Source organism: Anguilla rostrata, chromosome 1 (assembly GCF_018555375.3).
Source record: "Anguilla rostrata isolate EN2019 chromosome 1, ASM1855537v3, whole genome shotgun sequence".
NCBI classification, from domain to species: domain Eukaryota; kingdom Metazoa; phylum Chordata; class Actinopteri; order Anguilliformes; family Anguillidae; genus Anguilla; species Anguilla rostrata.
Window position 1 is genome coordinate 44156119 of NC_057933.1, and position 17839 is coordinate 44173957.

General features: G+C 53.8%; 1 protein-coding gene across 4 annotated transcripts in view; it reads right to left on the reverse strand.

The window, feature by feature from the left end:
- cdkal1 (CDK5 regulatory subunit associated protein 1-like 1) overlaps window positions 1-17839 on the reverse strand; it is a 373644-nt gene that overhangs the window by 218511 nt on the left and 137294 nt on the right. For all 4 annotated transcript variants that reach the window (XM_064308720.1, XM_064308705.1, XM_064308712.1 and 1 more), the window contains one exon: window positions 13061-13164. In XM_064308720.1, coding sequence (XP_064164790.1) covers window positions 13061-13164 — 104 coding nt within the window. The remainder of the gene's footprint in view (window positions 1-13060; window positions 13165-17839) is intronic.

Below are 17839 nucleotides of genomic sequence, written 5' to 3' on the forward strand. Positions count from 1 at the left end.
TGAGGTCTGGACTCTGGGGTGGTCAGTCCATTGTTCTGAGAACATAAACAGCTGGATCTTCTTAGCAGTGTGCTGGGGGGTCATTATCTTGCTGTACAATCAATTTGCTCCCAATCAAATGCTGTCCAGAGGGTATTGCATGATGTGTTAAGATTTGTTTGTGTTCATCAGCATTTATGATGCCTTCAATCAGAACCAAATCACCAACTCCAGATGATGTTATACAACCCCAAACTTGCACTGATACTGCAGCATGTTTAACTGATGGTCGTAGACATGGTTCAGAGTCTTTCACTGCTTCAGTAGTGTACGTACAGCACTGCCTTCTATCACTTCATACATTTCAGAAAGTACACTCTTTGTGATGGTGATATTTTCAGTGGTCTACCAGTTCTTGCACGGTTGTTAGTCATAGTTTTTCTGTACTGTATCCTGTAATCATCTTTTGAACTCAAGTTTTGGAAACTCCTGTTCTTTCCACTAATTTTCCTTAGACATGTATCTTCCTTATACAGTTGAAGTATCTTATATCTGATCTCATCACAAACATCTCCTTCAGCCATTTTAGATGCATAAGACGAAGAAATGTGAAAGGCAGTAAAGGAGTGTTTTGGTAGTCTGTTTGTTTCAATGCTAGAGTCAAAGGCAAAGGATTCTAACGTAATGTCACTGACACTTTTGCAAACATCTTTTCTTGGGAGGAGAATGCTGTAACTTGTTCGCTGATTGGAAGCATAGAAGACAAAGTGGTGCACAAAAGAAAGAGTGGACAAATACTGATAGATAATACTTAACGGTAAATTCTGTAATTCTGTAATTTCCCGTTACTGTCTGACACTGAAAAAAAACTAATTTCACATATTCCTGATTTGACTGGAAACTGAATAAACAAAAGGGTGGTCTTTGACTTTTGCACAGTTCTGTATGAAAGTCTCAAAATGCACACAAACACACACTCATACACACACACACACACACATAACAGGGAGCTTAAATAAAGGAGGGGCCAAGCAGATGGTGCCCTGCCGTGCTCTGGTCACGCCCCCCCCTCACCTCCGCCCTCCCCCCGGGCCTCCACCTGGCGGAGGTGTAATAATGGAAACACCTTTAGCTCCGCCACACGCCCTCTGCCTGACCGCGGGCCCCCTATTCATCCCGGCCCGGATGGAAACGGCCCAGCTGGGGTGGAGAAAGGAGCCCCTCTCCCTGCTTTTGTTCTGCTGCTCGCCCCCACTGAGAGGTTCGGCGGCAGGGAAACTGACTGCCGTCCTGCGAGGCAGTGATTGGGCCCGACGGGCGCTGACGTCACACGCCAACAGGCCAATGGCGAGGGCCGGTGTGGAGGGGGCTGGTTTTGTTGGCAGGTGCACGTACTCCTTTTTTTTTTAGCCCTGCTACGGAGCCAGCTTCCGAGTGTGTGCGCGTGTGTACGGGTATGCGTGTGTGTGTGCGCGTGTGCGTACGGGTATGCGTGTGTGTGTGTGTGTGTGTGTGTGTGTGTACATGCTTGTGTGCGTGAGTGTGTACATACATACGAGCATGAATGCGTGTGCGCAACAGAGAAAGAGCGTTGCCGTGGTGGCTGTGCTGAAGCCCCGGCCGAGGGAGGCCCGTCTTGGGGGGGGGATGGTCACCCGCTCTGCCTGTCTGGGTCGGGCCTGCTCAGAGCTCCACGGGAGGCCTTTGTCAATAGCAGCCAATGCCTGCTGATGGGCGAAGGCCGCTATCAATATTACATGAGCTGCGGTGCGCTGCGTGCCTTTTTCACATCGCCAGCCGAGGGGGGGTGGGGGCGGTAGGGCTGACCAAGCGTAGGTCCCCCACACCCCCCCACCCCCCCAAAAAAAAGCCTGCGTTCCTCTCCCCTCTGAAGTCCTCCAATTATACTCAACGACTGTCGATATCTCCGTCTGTGGGTGGACGCTGAGGACAGGATCACAGAGAGGGCACGGGTCGCTGACAAGCTACTTATTATTTCCTGCCATTAAAAAAAAAACACAGTCAAAGCCAGTAAATGGCATCTGAGGAAGGAAGCTCCGCTTTCATGACCCTGCTACTGTCCAGCCGATAAACAGAAATGACTTCTCAATACGCGCGAGTACAAAAATCCTAAAAATATGCTGGCCGGAGCATAACCGGGAGCATAAAATATAAAAAACACATAAAGAGAGCCCTTAAAATGTTTAAAAGCGTCTGCGCTCTGTAAATGCGGCTCTCGTGTCTTCACGCCCGAGTGTCATCTGGCGGTCGGCCATGTGAGAAGAGCGGGAGAGGGCGCTTTCACTTCCCGCCGTGACGGCGGTTCACACGCTCCCGCCGCCGCGCCGCGCCGCTCCTCCGCGTACCACCGGAGTCCGGGCAAGTCGGCGGCGGTTCGGTGGAAAAACACCGGCGACTGGTCCGAGCCTCCGGCGTTTTCCGACGCGACGCCTCAGAGGCAGAGATGGCGGGAGCTTCGCGGCTAAGCGGCTAAGCACGCGGTCGGTCTCCGTGACCGTCGCTCCGAAAAGCGGCGGGAACCCCAGCGCGGGCCGGGGCGGGGCGGACATTAATTACAGCAGAGACCGGAGTTATTTACCTATCCGTACGGAGAGGGGGGGCGGTGAAGAACGTTAACGGCAATTTCGATATCCCGCTGAAGGGTTCGGGATACTATTGATATCAGCGTATTGATTATGACTGACTGATTGGCTTTAAAACGCGGCGTATTGCAAAGCGCGGGCGGGGACCGCTGACTCGTCGCTTCTACAGATCTCACTCGTCGGGGGGGAAGGAAGCGCATTCATTACAGTCCGCCGGCTTCCACTCAAAATGGATTTCTTTCTCAAAATAGATCCGGAATCTGGAAAAACCGGCCGATCTCATGCATTTAAAAGTACGTCCCCCCGCCTCCCGCGCACGTCGCTTCTATAAAAAATTTAAAAAGAAAAAACCTGTGACCTGTGACCTGTGCCTCTGCTAAGCCGTCAGACACGCATCCGGTGTCAGGGAGACGCGCGTCCGCGAAAACGCAGCGACTCACGGGGGGTTACTACAGTGCAAGCGCGGGTCGCCTCGGTAACGCCAAACAGCACGACGCCGTTTGCGTCAGGTCCCACACAGAAAAAAAGGCCCGCTTCTTCATTCTCACGCAGACCCGTGTACTGCAGAGATTTTCACTGTTAAATTATGTGTGTTACAAGTAATTCCAGTAATGTGCCTATTAACATTTTCAAATGATGCGGAAGCACTTACTGTTTGTATGGATTCTATTAAGTACAGATGAGCCAGAAAGCACAATCAAACATTTGCATCAGGCACGATTCAATGCCCCCAAAAAGCTGCTACTGTCCATTTAAATGCCTTTAAAATAAAGTCCAGCACCGGCTATTAAAAGAGGGGGTTCACTGAAGATGCACAATAAAAGGAGACTCGATGAGAAGCAGACAGTCGGCTGTGGACTGGTGAGGTTTTTTTTCCCCTCCACCAATGGCTGCTTGTGAATCGGTTCGTACCGACCAATGAAAAGGAGCGAGAATGAGAGAGCCGTTCGAGCGGAGAGCAGAACGGCCCCCAGGCGGTCAGCGGAGGCAGTTTCAGCCCCAGCGTCCACCCCGCGGCCCCCTGGGAAAAGAGGGAGGAGCGGCACCCTTCCCGTCCCACCTGCAGCCTGTCGCGGCGGCCGCGGGCGAGGAGAATCCGTAACCGCTGCACCTGCTCGCGTCACTGCCTTGTTCCCGTAGCAACATCTCCATCGAGCCGCAGAGGGAGATTAACATTTGGGCAGGCGAGCCAAAATGGCGGAAGTTACCAATACAACAACGGGGACGCTTCGGGCCCTACGGCATACCAGGTGCTCCTCGGCGACCCCTGTACCTCCACACCTGGCTGAGCGGGCGGGGCTAAGTGTGTGTGTGTGTGTGTATGTGTGTGTGTGTGTGTGTGTGTGTGTGTGTGTGTATGTGTGTGTATATGAGTGTGTGTGTGTGTTGGGGGCGTGTGTGTGTGTGTGTGTTGTGGGTATCAGCTGGGCCCTGACCGCGCAGCGCGGGCGGACAGATTGCGCGCATGAAAGATTAATAAGGTGCGGTGCGAGGTGCGGTACCCTGGCCCCTCGTTTACGCGCTTAGGAGGAGTCCAAAGTGCGCCGCTCCCTAACGCGCCTGATTGGAAGCCTTATTACCCCCCCACCCCCCACCCTCCCCCATCTGGAACCTGGAGTCTGCCGAAGAGCGCAGAACGTGTCACCCCCGCGCACACCCCAAGCCCGGCCCATACATCAGCCTTACGCTCCGGGCCCCGGAGGACCGCCCCCCCCCGCCCCCCCCCCGCCCCCCCCCCCCGCCCGCTCCCCTTCTGTAAATATTTGAGCGGAGTATTCATTAAGGCCGTGGCGTTTATTCAGCTCCGCCGTGCTATCTGTGAACCGGAGGCTCTGATTGTTTAACCCCGCCTCCTATCGGGGAGATTGGAGCCCGCGCACACGTGTAGGCCCGCTCGGGCTACCTGCCCCTTCCTCTCGGGTTTAATCACGGGGAGGGGAGGGGTGGGGGGTCTGCGGGTCAAGAGGGGCGTTTCGTTCGGCTGAAAGGGGGTGTTTCATTCGGCCGAGGCGTTGTGTTGTGTTGAGACCGTGTACCCTTGTCCATGCGCGCGCGGGGACGCACCCCACCTAGGCTCCCCCCTACGCCGCGAGACAGCCCAGCCAAATTAAACGCACAGGTTTATGTGCGGTCGCTAACCACTTGTGCGTACACATCGACACACGTACCACACGCTCACACACATACCACACGCTCAACAGGCACGCACTCCCACACACAAAGGCACATACACGCGTGCTGACCGACTGTCCTTTCTGTGTCATGCAAAGAGACCACGCACAGAGAGACAAGGCAGATCACAACTACTAATGCATGTCACAACCACAGAGCCAGACTAACAGTGAGGAAGACTACACCAGACAGCCTGTCACAGTCACCCAAGGCAGCACACTGCAGACACACATGCACGCACAAGCGCACACACACAGGCACACGCAGACACAGACACAGATACGCACACGCACACGCACACGCACACGCACACGCACACGCACACGCACACGCACACACACACACACACACACACACACACACACACACACACACACACACACACATTCACAAGCGCACACACAGACACACACACACTCTCTCTCTCTCGAGGCCCTGTTGGGTGAGCCGCCTGACTGCAGCAGGCTCCGCCCCCTGCTCGGGCGGTCAGTAGCTGAAGCACCGACGCTCTTCCGGTCACCGGAGGGCTGCTTATCGGCGCATTGTTCAAGTCCGCTCTATAATTAGAGCTTCATTTCTCCCCACATCACCTCGTGATTCATAACGCTTTCCTGGCCCGGCTAATAATAGCCGGGCACGGCTGACCCAGACAGACCTCGGCCGGCAAATCACTAGCATGCGGCGGCGCTCACGGACAGATGGGCGGCCGTGTGTCAGAGGAGCGCGTCCGAGTCCTCGCCGGAGGACGGAACGCACGTGAACTCTGACGAAACGCCTGTTCACCAACCCACAAGTACGCAGACATAAGATACAGTACATTCCTGGACACGCGTACTATACACTCAGGCACTTAGCAGACGCTCTTAACCGGAGTCACTTAACGCAGCTTAGTATCCATCACCCAGCTGGATATTTACTGAAGCGACTCAGGGTGAGCGCTTACTTCAAGGGTACAACACCAGCGCCCCACACATGAATGGCCCCTACAGCCTTGGTGTTACCAGCCTAGTTCCTAACAATTAGGCTATACTACATTCTACATACTTCTACATACTTATGGATACTGTAGGACCGCATGAGTAGTTAGCTTGTGTTTGGAGAAGTATATCAGTTTTCTTCCAGATCACAGGTTGAGAAAAGGGTAGAGATTTGAAATGTAGAATCAGGATGTTCTTGGAAGGGCGGTGGGGGCTGGGGGGGGGGCTGGGCGGGGCTGGGGGGTTTCAGCGAAAGCGCTAGGGGGGCGGCGCGGCCGCCTCGTTCGCAATCCCCGTTCCCTCCGCCCCGCAGATCCAGCCGGGGAGGAGAGCCGTGGCTGACAGGGCCGTTCCCGGACTGTTCTGGAAAGACCCGGAACATCTGGAAGTCTTCGCTGCTAGACGGAGCGGGGATTCCGCGCGGGCGCTCCGGAGCCGCGCACGCGTCTGATTTACGGCCGCGCTCTCGGGCCGAGCGGCGGCGGGAATTCCGTTACCCCGGGCGACCCCACCCCCCCCCCCACCCCCCACCCGGGGGAAAGAGCGGCTCACCGCCCGAGCTGCGGGACCCAGACCCTCGGTGCACCCCTCACCCCCATGCCAAATAAACACCGGCCCCCGCATTCCAAACATGTGGCGCAGGGCGCGGCACAATAGCGGGCGGGAGGCCTGGTCTAACTTCATCAGGGGAGAGGAAGCCGAGGAGACGAGCCTCACCTTGCGGGAGGGGCACTGGGGCCTTTCCAGACACAGCCAGACAGCGATCGTCGGTAACATTTAATAAACGCTGCGGGTTCGGCAGCGTCTGTTCCGCGCGCGGCGAAGGCCTCGCTGGCGCGGCGAGCCCGCGGCGCTCCTGACACCTGGCCCGATCGATGCGCCGCCGCGCGCACAAAAGCCCCCTCGGCGCTCAACCGCCTCGCGAAACACCATTAATAAATAAACGCGCCTGAATAAATGATACGCATTTAAAAGCGCGTTTCGGGGAGTGACCTCGCTTCACATCCGAGCTGTCGATACTTCCATCTCTGCCCGCGCTCGCCGCGTCAATCAATGCTTTTCCCATCAAGTCGTCCGTCTCGGGCGCGGGAGCGGCCCACGCAAACGCGAAAACGAGGAAAACCGCGCGGCGCTAGATCGAACGTTCGCTTCAGCGTCACTCAGAGCGCCCTGAATTCCACCGCGCGTTAGCGCGCGCTCGTGTTCAGGCGAGCCGCTCTCCGCCGTTAGCGGTCGCTATCGTTCCGTTAGCGGTCGCTATCGTTCCGTTAGCGCACGCTATCGTTCCGTTAGCACTCGCCGCCCGCCACCACGGGGCTCGCGAATTCCTGTACACTTTAGCCCGAGACAAAGCGAGTGAAGTAAAAAAAACAGCGAGCGTTGAACAAAAGAGCACAATTAAAAATTGAAAGACGCGTTGGGAGAGATGAGCGATTGTGCGGGGAGTCGGTCGGGGCCGAGCGGAGGTGAGGTCGATGCCTCTTTGAAAGCGGGTCTTAATGAACCGTCGGAGCGGACGAAAATCGGAATCAAAAAGGAAAGCGGCTCTCCGGCACCAAAGACCAGCCAGATCGCTCCCACCGGAGATCAATAGGCAGTCTACATATGGATTTCACATAATAAAGCATCGTAACAGGCACCCCACTGCTAAGTAATTAATGTGGATTTTTATTAACATTTCAGAGATAAACAGATGGCAAGAGAAAAGAAAGGGAGTGGGAGAAATTGAAGGAAAATTCTTTATCGAATCAAAGAGGCCTCTCGTTTGAAAGATTTGTTTTTTTGGTTTATTTTTTTTCACGGGCAAACGGCTAATGATGGCCAAGGTCAGGACTGGGAATCCGTCCGCGGCCGCTTTGATCTTCGTTTCGGGGGTGTGAACGGGGAGCGGCGCGTCTGACCCGGCCGGGCCGGCGTCCCGAGCGTCGAAGGGAAGCGGAGGGAAAACGGAGGACCGGCTCGGCCACAATTAGCGCCGCCGCGGTCCCTTTCATTTAGAGCCCGAGCGGAAAACCAGGAGCGGATCCTGAAAGGGAACGCGAGCGCGGAGAGCAAGGCCGCCTTCGGCTCGCAGCGCACCACGGCTCTAAGCACCGGGGGCGTCGCCGGCCGCCGCTGAACAGGCTCCTCCGAGCAGTTAATTACGCGAGCGCTGCTCGTCCCGCGGGGCTTCGAAGGACCGGTGGTCTGGTGGGGGGGGGGGGGGGGGCGGGGGGGGGCGTCGAGGTCGGCGGCCGGATGAGACGCACGGAAAAGGCGGTGAGTCCGTACCTTCCGCCCGGGTGCAGGACGCGGAAACGGAGAAACCGAGAGCGGCGGCGGAGTTAACGACCAGCGCAGCGCACCCCCCCGCCTGACGCTGCGCGATTAAGCGCACGTCCGACCACCCGGCGAATCATCAGCCGCTCGCTAAGTCGATAATCAAGCTGAATGTTTCGCGCGAGAGCGCTGAGGTGTGGCCCCCTCAGGCTGGACCCCCGTCGCTCCGCGGAGCCGTAGGTTCTAATGCCGTCCACTTTGATCATTAAAAAGCTATTACACCTGGTCTTTACGCTCGCGCTGCTGCTGCGGCCGGAGCAACGGGGCTCAAACGATCCTTCCGCAGAGCGTGGAGCTGCCTAACTGCAGGCCCGCTCGGCCTCAAAGCTCTCAGCGCAGGAAGCGTCCCGGGCGCAGATGTGCCACTACTACCGGAGAGGGGGAGGGGCTTCGGTGTGTCGCGCACCGCACTGAGAGGTGAGCGTGTGCGTGTTTCTGCATGCATGCGAGTCACAGAGATGCACCTTCATGTAGCGTTTGTGTGAGTGGTACAATACTACAGCTGGGAGAAACTGAGTGTGTGTAAGGCATGTCTGCACGCTGGTGTGTGGGTGTGTGAGTGTGTAGTCATGTCTGCACACTGGTGTGTGGGTGTGTGAGTGTGTAGTCATGTCTGCACGCTGGTGTGTGAGTGTTCGCATGTGTGTAGTCATGTCTGCATGCTGGTGTGCGTGCATGCGTTTTCACCACAGCTGTAACAAACACCCACATCAATACTACAGCTGGGAGAAACTGCACCGTTCAACAGGCACATAAAACAGATGAGCTCACCCTTACTGTACTGGAGGACACCACATCTGGAAAAGTCCAACAATGCAACGCTCACACTTCACACAACTGCACTCAATCTGAACATACAGACCAGGAAAGAGCTTGGGCATTCGCAGCCCTGTACAGCTCCGAACCCTTCTGACAAAGCTATTAATACCACCAATAAAACTAATTAAGACGAAACCATCATGGAAGACATTTTATTGCTTTTCAGAACCAGGGATGGCTACACCCTCTTTCTCCAGCCCTTTTGGGGAGTGGACACAAGCGTAATCATGGAAATGGATGAAAAACAAACAAGCAAATAAAACTCGCAATGGGCGGTAAAACCAATACAGCCCTGCACTCATGCAGTAATAATTAATAATCACTGACAGTAATGTACTAGCTACTGGTAACATGAGCAGAGGATCAATACCGCACAAGAGCACGCATATTTACGACCGGTTTCTTCCTCAGGCACCTCCACACAGTGTGTCAGTGACGGAGTCTAGAATATTCCGCTCAGAAGTGTGCAGCTGCTCTGAAGAAATCAGGGTGAGGCACCTTCACACTGACTCAGCGTCGCTTCCCTGCTTTGACGGCAAATCACTCCGACCGTTTCTTTGATTACCGACGGTCAGAACGGAGACGGACGAACGTGACAAATAAACGAAATGAACACCGCGACAAAAGGCGGGCGGATCCACGCGTTTCGGAGGAGAGCCGCACACGTCCACCCTCTCCCGAATCGGCAGCGGCGTTCGCGCACGCACGCGGTTGCGGATGCAGATGATTGGCCGTTCCAAATTGGGCTGGGAATTGGACACGCTCAACCCCGCGTAGGCAGGCAGATTCATACAGAACAAAATTAACGTGACAGTTAGCAACTGCAGAAACCTAGCAAAATCCAGCTATGCTCAACGTGTCATAGACGAAATAAGAGTAGGGTCTCTGAGAGAGGTACCAAAGAGGCCCTGCGGCACACCGCTGGCACTTCGGGGGCGGAGAAAGAGACCAGCAGGGGCGCGATGTAGAAACGAGGTTCCAGGGCAAGGCCCAGCATGCCGAGCGACAGGCATGCCCCAAAAGCGAATCGCGGAAGACTCGAGCAGAAACCCCGAACAATCCTCAGCTGAGCCTCAAAGCCGGGGCAGGCCACCAACCCCCCCCGTGTGAAAGATGACCGGGCGGGGCCGGGCTCCCCGTCACCCGGGTTACGCGCCCCCCCCCCCCTCAATCCACTCCGAGCGCGAGGCTTCTGGGCACTGTGCGCATTAAGGAGCACCACGCCGGGGAAATGCATGTAAAAAGCTGGATGCGATTATTCATCCCGCCATTTGAATAATTCAGATTACTCAAAAAGGCTCCCTTTTTTTGGCATAGTACAGCCATTTACCTCACAATCAAATTTGAGCAGATACAGAACTCCTTCAAAGTGCCAGGATAAATGAGTAAATCCTCACTGTGGTAAATAGTTACCTGAATTAGTATTCGGTCTAGTGCTTTTACTCGGAAGCACTGAGCTAATCAAATCGCAGGGCCCGTTCGTACAGCTGAATTCCAGAGGACAAATCCAGGCACTTTACTGAGTAGCACAACAGCAGCTGTGACCCTCCATTCCCAAATAATAAAACAGGGTACACGCTACAGAAAAGAAACGAATACATTCGGTTCCCCAAATGTTAACTGGGTTTTCTTTCGCACCTTCGACAACCGGCGTCAATTGACATCAGCAGACGGGGACTCTCTGAGCGTGCCCCATAACTGCCGGGGGGGGGGGGTTTACGCTCAGCTCCAGCGATCGCTCTGGCCCGCGCATTGATTGGGCTGAACTCTGGAGCCGCATTAATAAGGCCCTGGATTACAGCACTGCCTTTAATTTGTCTAATGTCGCTCGGAGACAAAGGGAGCGGTGCGCGCGATAGCTAGCGGCGGTCTGGATCGACGCTAATGAACCCGAGCCGAATTAGCCCCTCTCCGTTCCCCCCCCGCTAACTCCCGGCCCGGCGAGGGAACGCCGTGGGGCAGCGCCGCCGCCTTTAACCCGGGAAGACGGAAAGCGCTCTCTTCCGTTCGGCCGTCGTCGCTGAGAGACGCGAGGGACCGCCGCCGCACCGCGCCGCGCCGCGCCGCGGGAGCGAGTCTCGAGTGGCGGGGGGGGCGGAAAGTCTGTTTATCATTACCGCTCCCTCTCTTTTTCTCATTCCGTTTAAACAGAACAGGCCGTGTGTGAAATCATAGGATTAGGCAAACATTTGATCTTTGCTCATTAATCATTCTTTCCATTTATTTGACAATATGGAACCCAATAGCTTTGCATTAACTGAATGTGCTCATAAGCAAAAAGGATGCAGCGAGCTGGCAGAGATGTCCTTGGGTGGATATGACACCGGATGAATAGTAAATCTGTACAAAAGCAGGCTTTAGACAGAGGCGTCTTCTGAGGAAATAATGAGAGAAAGCTTAAAACGTTCTGCACAAACCAACGGAGCACCTCAGAAAACAATTGCCTCTCTGTGGCTCCAGTGGTTCCACTGCCTTCGACTCCCTATTTCCTGCTCCTATGCTCACTCTCTCTCTCCCGCACACACGCACCGCGCACACTCACAGGAACACAAATAGCACCCGCACTCATAAACACACACACATCATACATACTCACATAAACATACACCATACACACTCACATAAACAGACACCACACATACTCACATAAACACACACCATGCACACTCACATAAACAGACACCACACATACTCACATAAACAGACACACCGCACATACATAAACAGACACACCGCACATACATAAACAGACACACCGCACATACATAAACAGACACACCGCACACACTCGTTGACACGTGCACGCTAACATCTCCACACTCTCTCACATATACACACAATATACCCTCGATCACGCACACGCATCCACTGAACACTGGAACACGCCTTCACACAAAAACGCAAACTCAATCTGACGTGCGCACACACACAGACAGACATAAAACCTCTCACCCAGACATACAAAAGACACGTGCACGTCATCACACTCACATAGGCTGTTGGGCAAGATGGCTGACACAACACTGTCTGTGCTTCAGCTCCTCATTTTTGTAAATGTCCTTAAAACAACAAGCATATCTTCCCCTTATTTCTGCATTTATAACTGCTGCCGTGATTCAGTTTCTCACTTCCCATTTCGGAGTTTCCCAATCAAGCAAGCGTCTAGCGAAACCTCCACACACCTCAGATCATGAGCGCAATACAGTAAACGCCAGTCACGTCATAACGGGGGGAAACAGTCTGCAGACCCACTGAGTAATGCTTTCCGCTGTGCTTCTCAACATGGTCCTAGCCCTCTTAAGACACAAATGTCAAGTTTTACGGAAATTGAGTTCGGTGGGAGCGCACGCAAATCCGCCGCATCGCAGCTGATCAAAGGCGAGTCGAAGGTGCGTAATGCGACGAGCCCCTGCCTCGCGCCGAAGCGATCAGCCGCACCAGCGCGGCCTCTTCCGCCGCGTTATCCCACACAACAGAAACATTAGCATGTGTTCAGATAAATAAGTCCGGTTGTTTAGCCGCGCTCGATAAAACCCGCGGCAGCTGAAGCAGATCAATAGATGCATATTCATGCGCGGCCCCGGCAGACGCGCGCATTAACCGGTCCGGGCATTAACCAGAATTAGGTGCAGAGGGAAGATTAAAATGTGGCCAGTAGCTCATAAACATCATTTTGAAATAATCTTTTCATCAGCTTAGAATGCCATGCTCTTACGGAGACCGGTTTTACTTTTTTTTTCCAATCAAACCTAATTCCCAGGACACGGTAATGTACCGCGAGCAGGGACAACACTCGGGCATAAACACACACACACCAGTAAACAGCGACACTGAGCGAGGTCTGACTCGCCGATTGCTGATTGGTCAGCGACGGTTACAAAAAAAAAAACGAAGGTTCAAGACCCTGTCTGCCCAGTGACATGCCAGAGCTGGTGACAAACTCCAGAAATAGTCCTGCCGTTTTGGGGGAATGCCTGCCTCTGCGGGAGGGGGGGGGAGGAGGCGGGGTTGACCAAAGCCGACATCCAATCGAGAAGGACTCGTAAACAAACAAATGGGGAAACCTGGGTTGCCAGGACTTTGATCATTTGCCAGTGCCACCACATGCCAAAACCGGGCTGTGGAGGTGTGGAGTGACTGACGGCAGCGACTTGGGGGGGGGAGGTGGGGGAGGGGGCCACCCGTACTTACCCAGGAAGGACTGTCTGGCTCGCTCCACAAGCTCCTCAATAGGATAGCTGGCCAAGTCTCCCCGAGCGTGCTTGGTTTTGCAGTACGTGCAGGCATTCAAACATCTGTCGAGGGGTGAAAGAGCGAGAGCAGACATTCAGCATTTCTAATTTGGAGCACCGTGAAAGGTGACTCGTGAGTAAACATTCGCAACACTTATACCACAGAGAAGCAGGCGTATCGAAGGTCCCGGTAACCATTCCACATTGGTCCTCCGTTTTTTACGCACCGTCACTTCCGCCCAATCTGTTATGAGCTTCATGCCTTCACCTCGTGGTAAAGAAGCTCTGTTTAATCAGCTAAATGACAGTACAGTCAGCACAGTTCCCAAGCAGAATCCCTAAACCCAAACTTTAGGAAAAGTTCCACATAGGCTACATCAGAGGGAAAGTCTTCCAAGAGCGGCAGAATGAGAGCAGAATCCATTATCTGCAGATTACAACCGTTGCACTTAGGAGACATAATTCACCTGTTGTGCAGCAGCTTGCATTTTGGACCGGTCCGATCCGTTATGGCGAGAACGCATCTCAAATTACAATTTAATTCTCTCAACTCAGCTTTGAGTACGTACGGATTTGGAGAACGGACATTTCTGAGATAAAGCACTGGATTCTTTTATCAATGTTAATTGCGTTTGCAATGGAAAAAGTAACACTTTCATTTGTGCATCAAAGGGCAAATGCTGATGAAGCTAGGCCAAAGCATTTATTACAACAGGGTTCAGAACGAGGTTGGGGGTCAACAAATGGAAAAATCCTCGTAAAACCTTGGAGGCATTTTTCCAATCGTGAACTGAATTTCAATTTTGAAACTGGAAATGGAATTGCCCCCAATCCTGGGTCAGAGCATATCTGAAGGCACAGATAAGTCACACCCCACCTGAATAAGAATAAAATAAGTGCCGCAACTGAACGGACCAACTAAGTAACCAAGTGAATTTGACATCAAATTTATCTAATGGATTTCAGTACCGTTTCAACTTCATATATTCCCTTAGCATTTTCATTACACCTGAAACAATGTCAAATTTGCTAAAACAGAGCTGTGCAGTCTCACAAAAGCACAATAGTGTGGAAATATGTATTCAGCATGAATTTAACCATGTTGGGGTTAGAACGATTGTAAATGCCCTCAGTACCCACGTTTGACATGAAACGATCTCTTGGAAAGAGCATCCATCTCACTGCAATTCCCCCGATTGGACTGAGCACTAACAGAGGGTGAAGTCACATGACACAGACTAAGAGACAACACGCAGATGGGGCCTCCCTGCCCCCTCGCCCCTCAAACGGAGAGCCGCAGCCCCGGACGCTCAGAGGGGGGTCCCTATAAATGTGATTTAGCCCAGCCAAACAGATCAAACCGCGCTCTTAATCCCGAGAGGGGGAACTCCTCTGCCCCCGGTTTTTATCAAAACATCCCATGCGCACAGGCCACCACGGTCATCCACCACAGTGCCCTGACAGCCTTCATAATAAAAGCGTGCGCTGCTCCCCACATGCAGCCACATTTCTAAATAAAGGCCAAATGTATGACAGTAAGTGACATCCCAACGAGGGATTGGAATTCCTGGAAGGATGTGTAAAAACAGAGGGGGGGGTGGGCGAATCCAGATTGAATGGTAGACTGAACAGATCAGCAGCATTTTGTTTACTGTTATGATATAAACAGGACAGAAAATGATTTGGAAATCTGAACGATTGCCCCGTGTGCCGACTTAACTGCCCTTCTGACAAACAAACATTGGGGATTGCGCCGAAGAGATTATTTTCACTGACCTACTGTCCAACTACAGCTTAATGTTCTCAGTCTATTGCTAGTGTGCATAGCCATGTATAATATAATCCAGAGCACTTCTGGTATATTAATATTACCGTACAGCACCGCACTTTATCCAGATCGCCTTACATGGAAATGGAACTTTCCATTCAGAGACCCAATGAAAAAGCTTAATTTTCTCTTTAGAAATGGAAGGAAATCACTTTGGGTAAAGCAGAGGGAGGGGGGGGTGAACTCCTGGGTCAAAAATGTAGTACCTGAAGCCCTAAACCACATTGTCCTGAGGATCCTCCAAGTCACGTGATCACATTGCGCCTATGCTGAGCCCAGCAGACAGAACCTACTCTGGAAGCTTAACGCTTTTCAACAACGCTCATTCCACAACAGGCGTGCGCTTGCGAAGGGTAGTCAGGATAAGCGCTTTGCAAAATGACGCGCGCGTCACTGTCCCGCCCGGGATTCAAACCCACAGTCCCCCTGTCAGAACACCGCCGCGCTAACCGCTTTTCCCGCGCTGCGCGGCGCTTTAATCCATGAGGTGTTGCCTTCTCTCCCCCGGCTGCCACCTGGGAAACCGTCAATCAGACTTTTGAGACGGTCTAATGTATGCGCGGGCGGGTTCATTATTTATCAATTTTGCGTTTGGGCGCGATTCGGATTGTCGGCACGCCCGTCAGAAGGAGCGAGCGAGCGGGGCGCGTTTCAGGCACGGCGTCGCCCCCGGCAGCGGCTTTGTCAGCGGCAGGCGTCGAGCGCGCACCTGTGCCTCCTCCAAAGAGAAGCCGAGCCCCCAGCCGCTATCCTCCCCGACTGCCGCTATGAAAGCGCCCGCCCCCTGGGGAGCCTCCCCGCTTCCACCCCCCCCCGCCCCCCCGCCCCCCCCCAACCCGAGACTCCCGCAGCCACGCCGGGAACACTTCAAAACACTTTGCCGCCGGAGCAACCCACCCTGCCACGTCTCAAATTCGAACCGCTCCGAGAAGCTAGCTTTAAAAAACACACACGGGAAGCGAGAGGCGGTTTTAGCCGTGGAACAAAAAATCGTAAACAAAAAAAAATAAAATAAAAATTTTTAAAAAAGGCGCAACTCAAAAACCTGTGTCCTGGGACAACGTGATTAGGCACCTGCGGTAAATAATTTCTTAATTACTTAAAGCTGGCGCGAGTTGCCGGGCGAGATTCTCTCTCTGACGTTAATTACATATGGAGATGCACGAGGACAATGTATTTTACCGAGGCTCAAGGAGGAGAGGGGCCCCTGGTGAAAAGCAGCCCGCTTACGCACTGCTACCCGCGCAGCGCTGCTGCTGACTGCAAGACAATGGGAGCCGGTCCCCGTGTGGAAGCCGCTTCCGCGTTTTATTAATCCGGGGCCCCCCGTATGGAATTCAGCGCTAAATTATGTTGACCCCCCCCCCCCCTCCCGCTAGCACAGGCACGCCCAGGAGGCCCGGCTCCATACGCGACTTTCTCCAGAGCGGGAGAGAGAAAGAGAGAAACGGCGAGCTGAAGATAAGCGCTGGAACTTCCAGTTTTCCCCGTTAATTGGAAGTTAAGTCCACCGGCGCTATGCGGACAACGCGGCTCGTTCAAAGCGCCGATAAACGCGCTGCACAGAGCCTTCGAGCGCACTGCCCAGGTCATCACGCGGCTGCTTAATCTGCTCCGTCTGCAGGGCGGGGAGAGAGCCCAGCGGGTACGGAGAGCCCCGTTAGGAATATCACGGTTAGAACCGGCGCCCCGCTCGCTACGACTTCACAGCACCAACCGTCACAACTTAACAACAGTACGCAATAAAAGGCTGTCTTAAGTCCAGGCCGACTGAAACGCTCTTGTAATTTACTACGCAGAAAGCCGGTGGACTCAGGGGACGCGCTGCTGGATAAGTACGGTGAGTCAAACGGGGACGCTGCGGGTTTCTACCGCGCTTGTCAACGGCTCCGACTTAGAAGAGAGAGAGAGCGGAGATAATTAAGCCCCCGTTCTGCCCTCTGCCAGCCCTGGCAGGTGAGTTACAGCTCCAGCTGAACCGGAGCCACAATGGCGATCGGGAGCCGAGGGGGGGGGGGGGGGGGGGGGAGCGGGCGCACCTTTCGCAGAACGCTGACAAACACAAAGCAAAACAAAAGGCCGACCGGAGCCAAAACAAGGGAGTCGCGACCGGGCCACGCAGCGAGCCGGAGACAAAACAAAGAGCGGGTTCATTAGGTCAGAGACAAAGAGGGGCAATTCAGTGCTCCGGGCCCCTGAAGCTCGGTGGGGAGGGGTGGGGAGGGAGCCCACGCTGCCCAGAGAGGAGCGCGCACACACAGGCCCCGCCTGGGGCAGCCTCGCCACATCCACAGGCCATGGGTCTTAATCACGTTAAATTAAAGGCCATGTGAACAAACTCCAGCCAAAGCAGCTGAACACCGGCATGCGTGTCAGGTATTCGTGGGGTCTTCATCCCTTCAAACATGTGAAAGGAATGCACACTTGCATGTTCAGCATAACTCTCTAAGGTAGGGGGGTCCAACCCTGGTCCTGGGGGATTGTTTTCACCACGACAACAGTAACAACTCGTATCCATGAAACCAGGTGAGGGGGGAATTATACTGCGCAATCGACTGCCGATCAATTAATTAACTGAGCGATTAAGTCCTGAGTACCAGCGAAAACCGGCAGTCCCCGGAGCTCTGCGGGAACAGGGTTGGGGATCACTGGTCCAAGGTGTTTGGGATAGTTCGTGAAGAAAGCCCATCATTTCTGCTGTCGTCTGAGCAAACCGCCAGAGAGCACAGGGAGGACTCGCCTAATATTTATATGTCCCTCTCCAAGAGGCCCCCAGACGTGGTCTGAAAGAGCCACAGGATATGTCGGAGTTCCTTTCCACCTTACAATCAGCAACCAGATCAGACACAAGAAATTAAGGGAGGCAAGTTAATCGGCTTCTATAAATGATGACGCAAGTGGTGAATAACA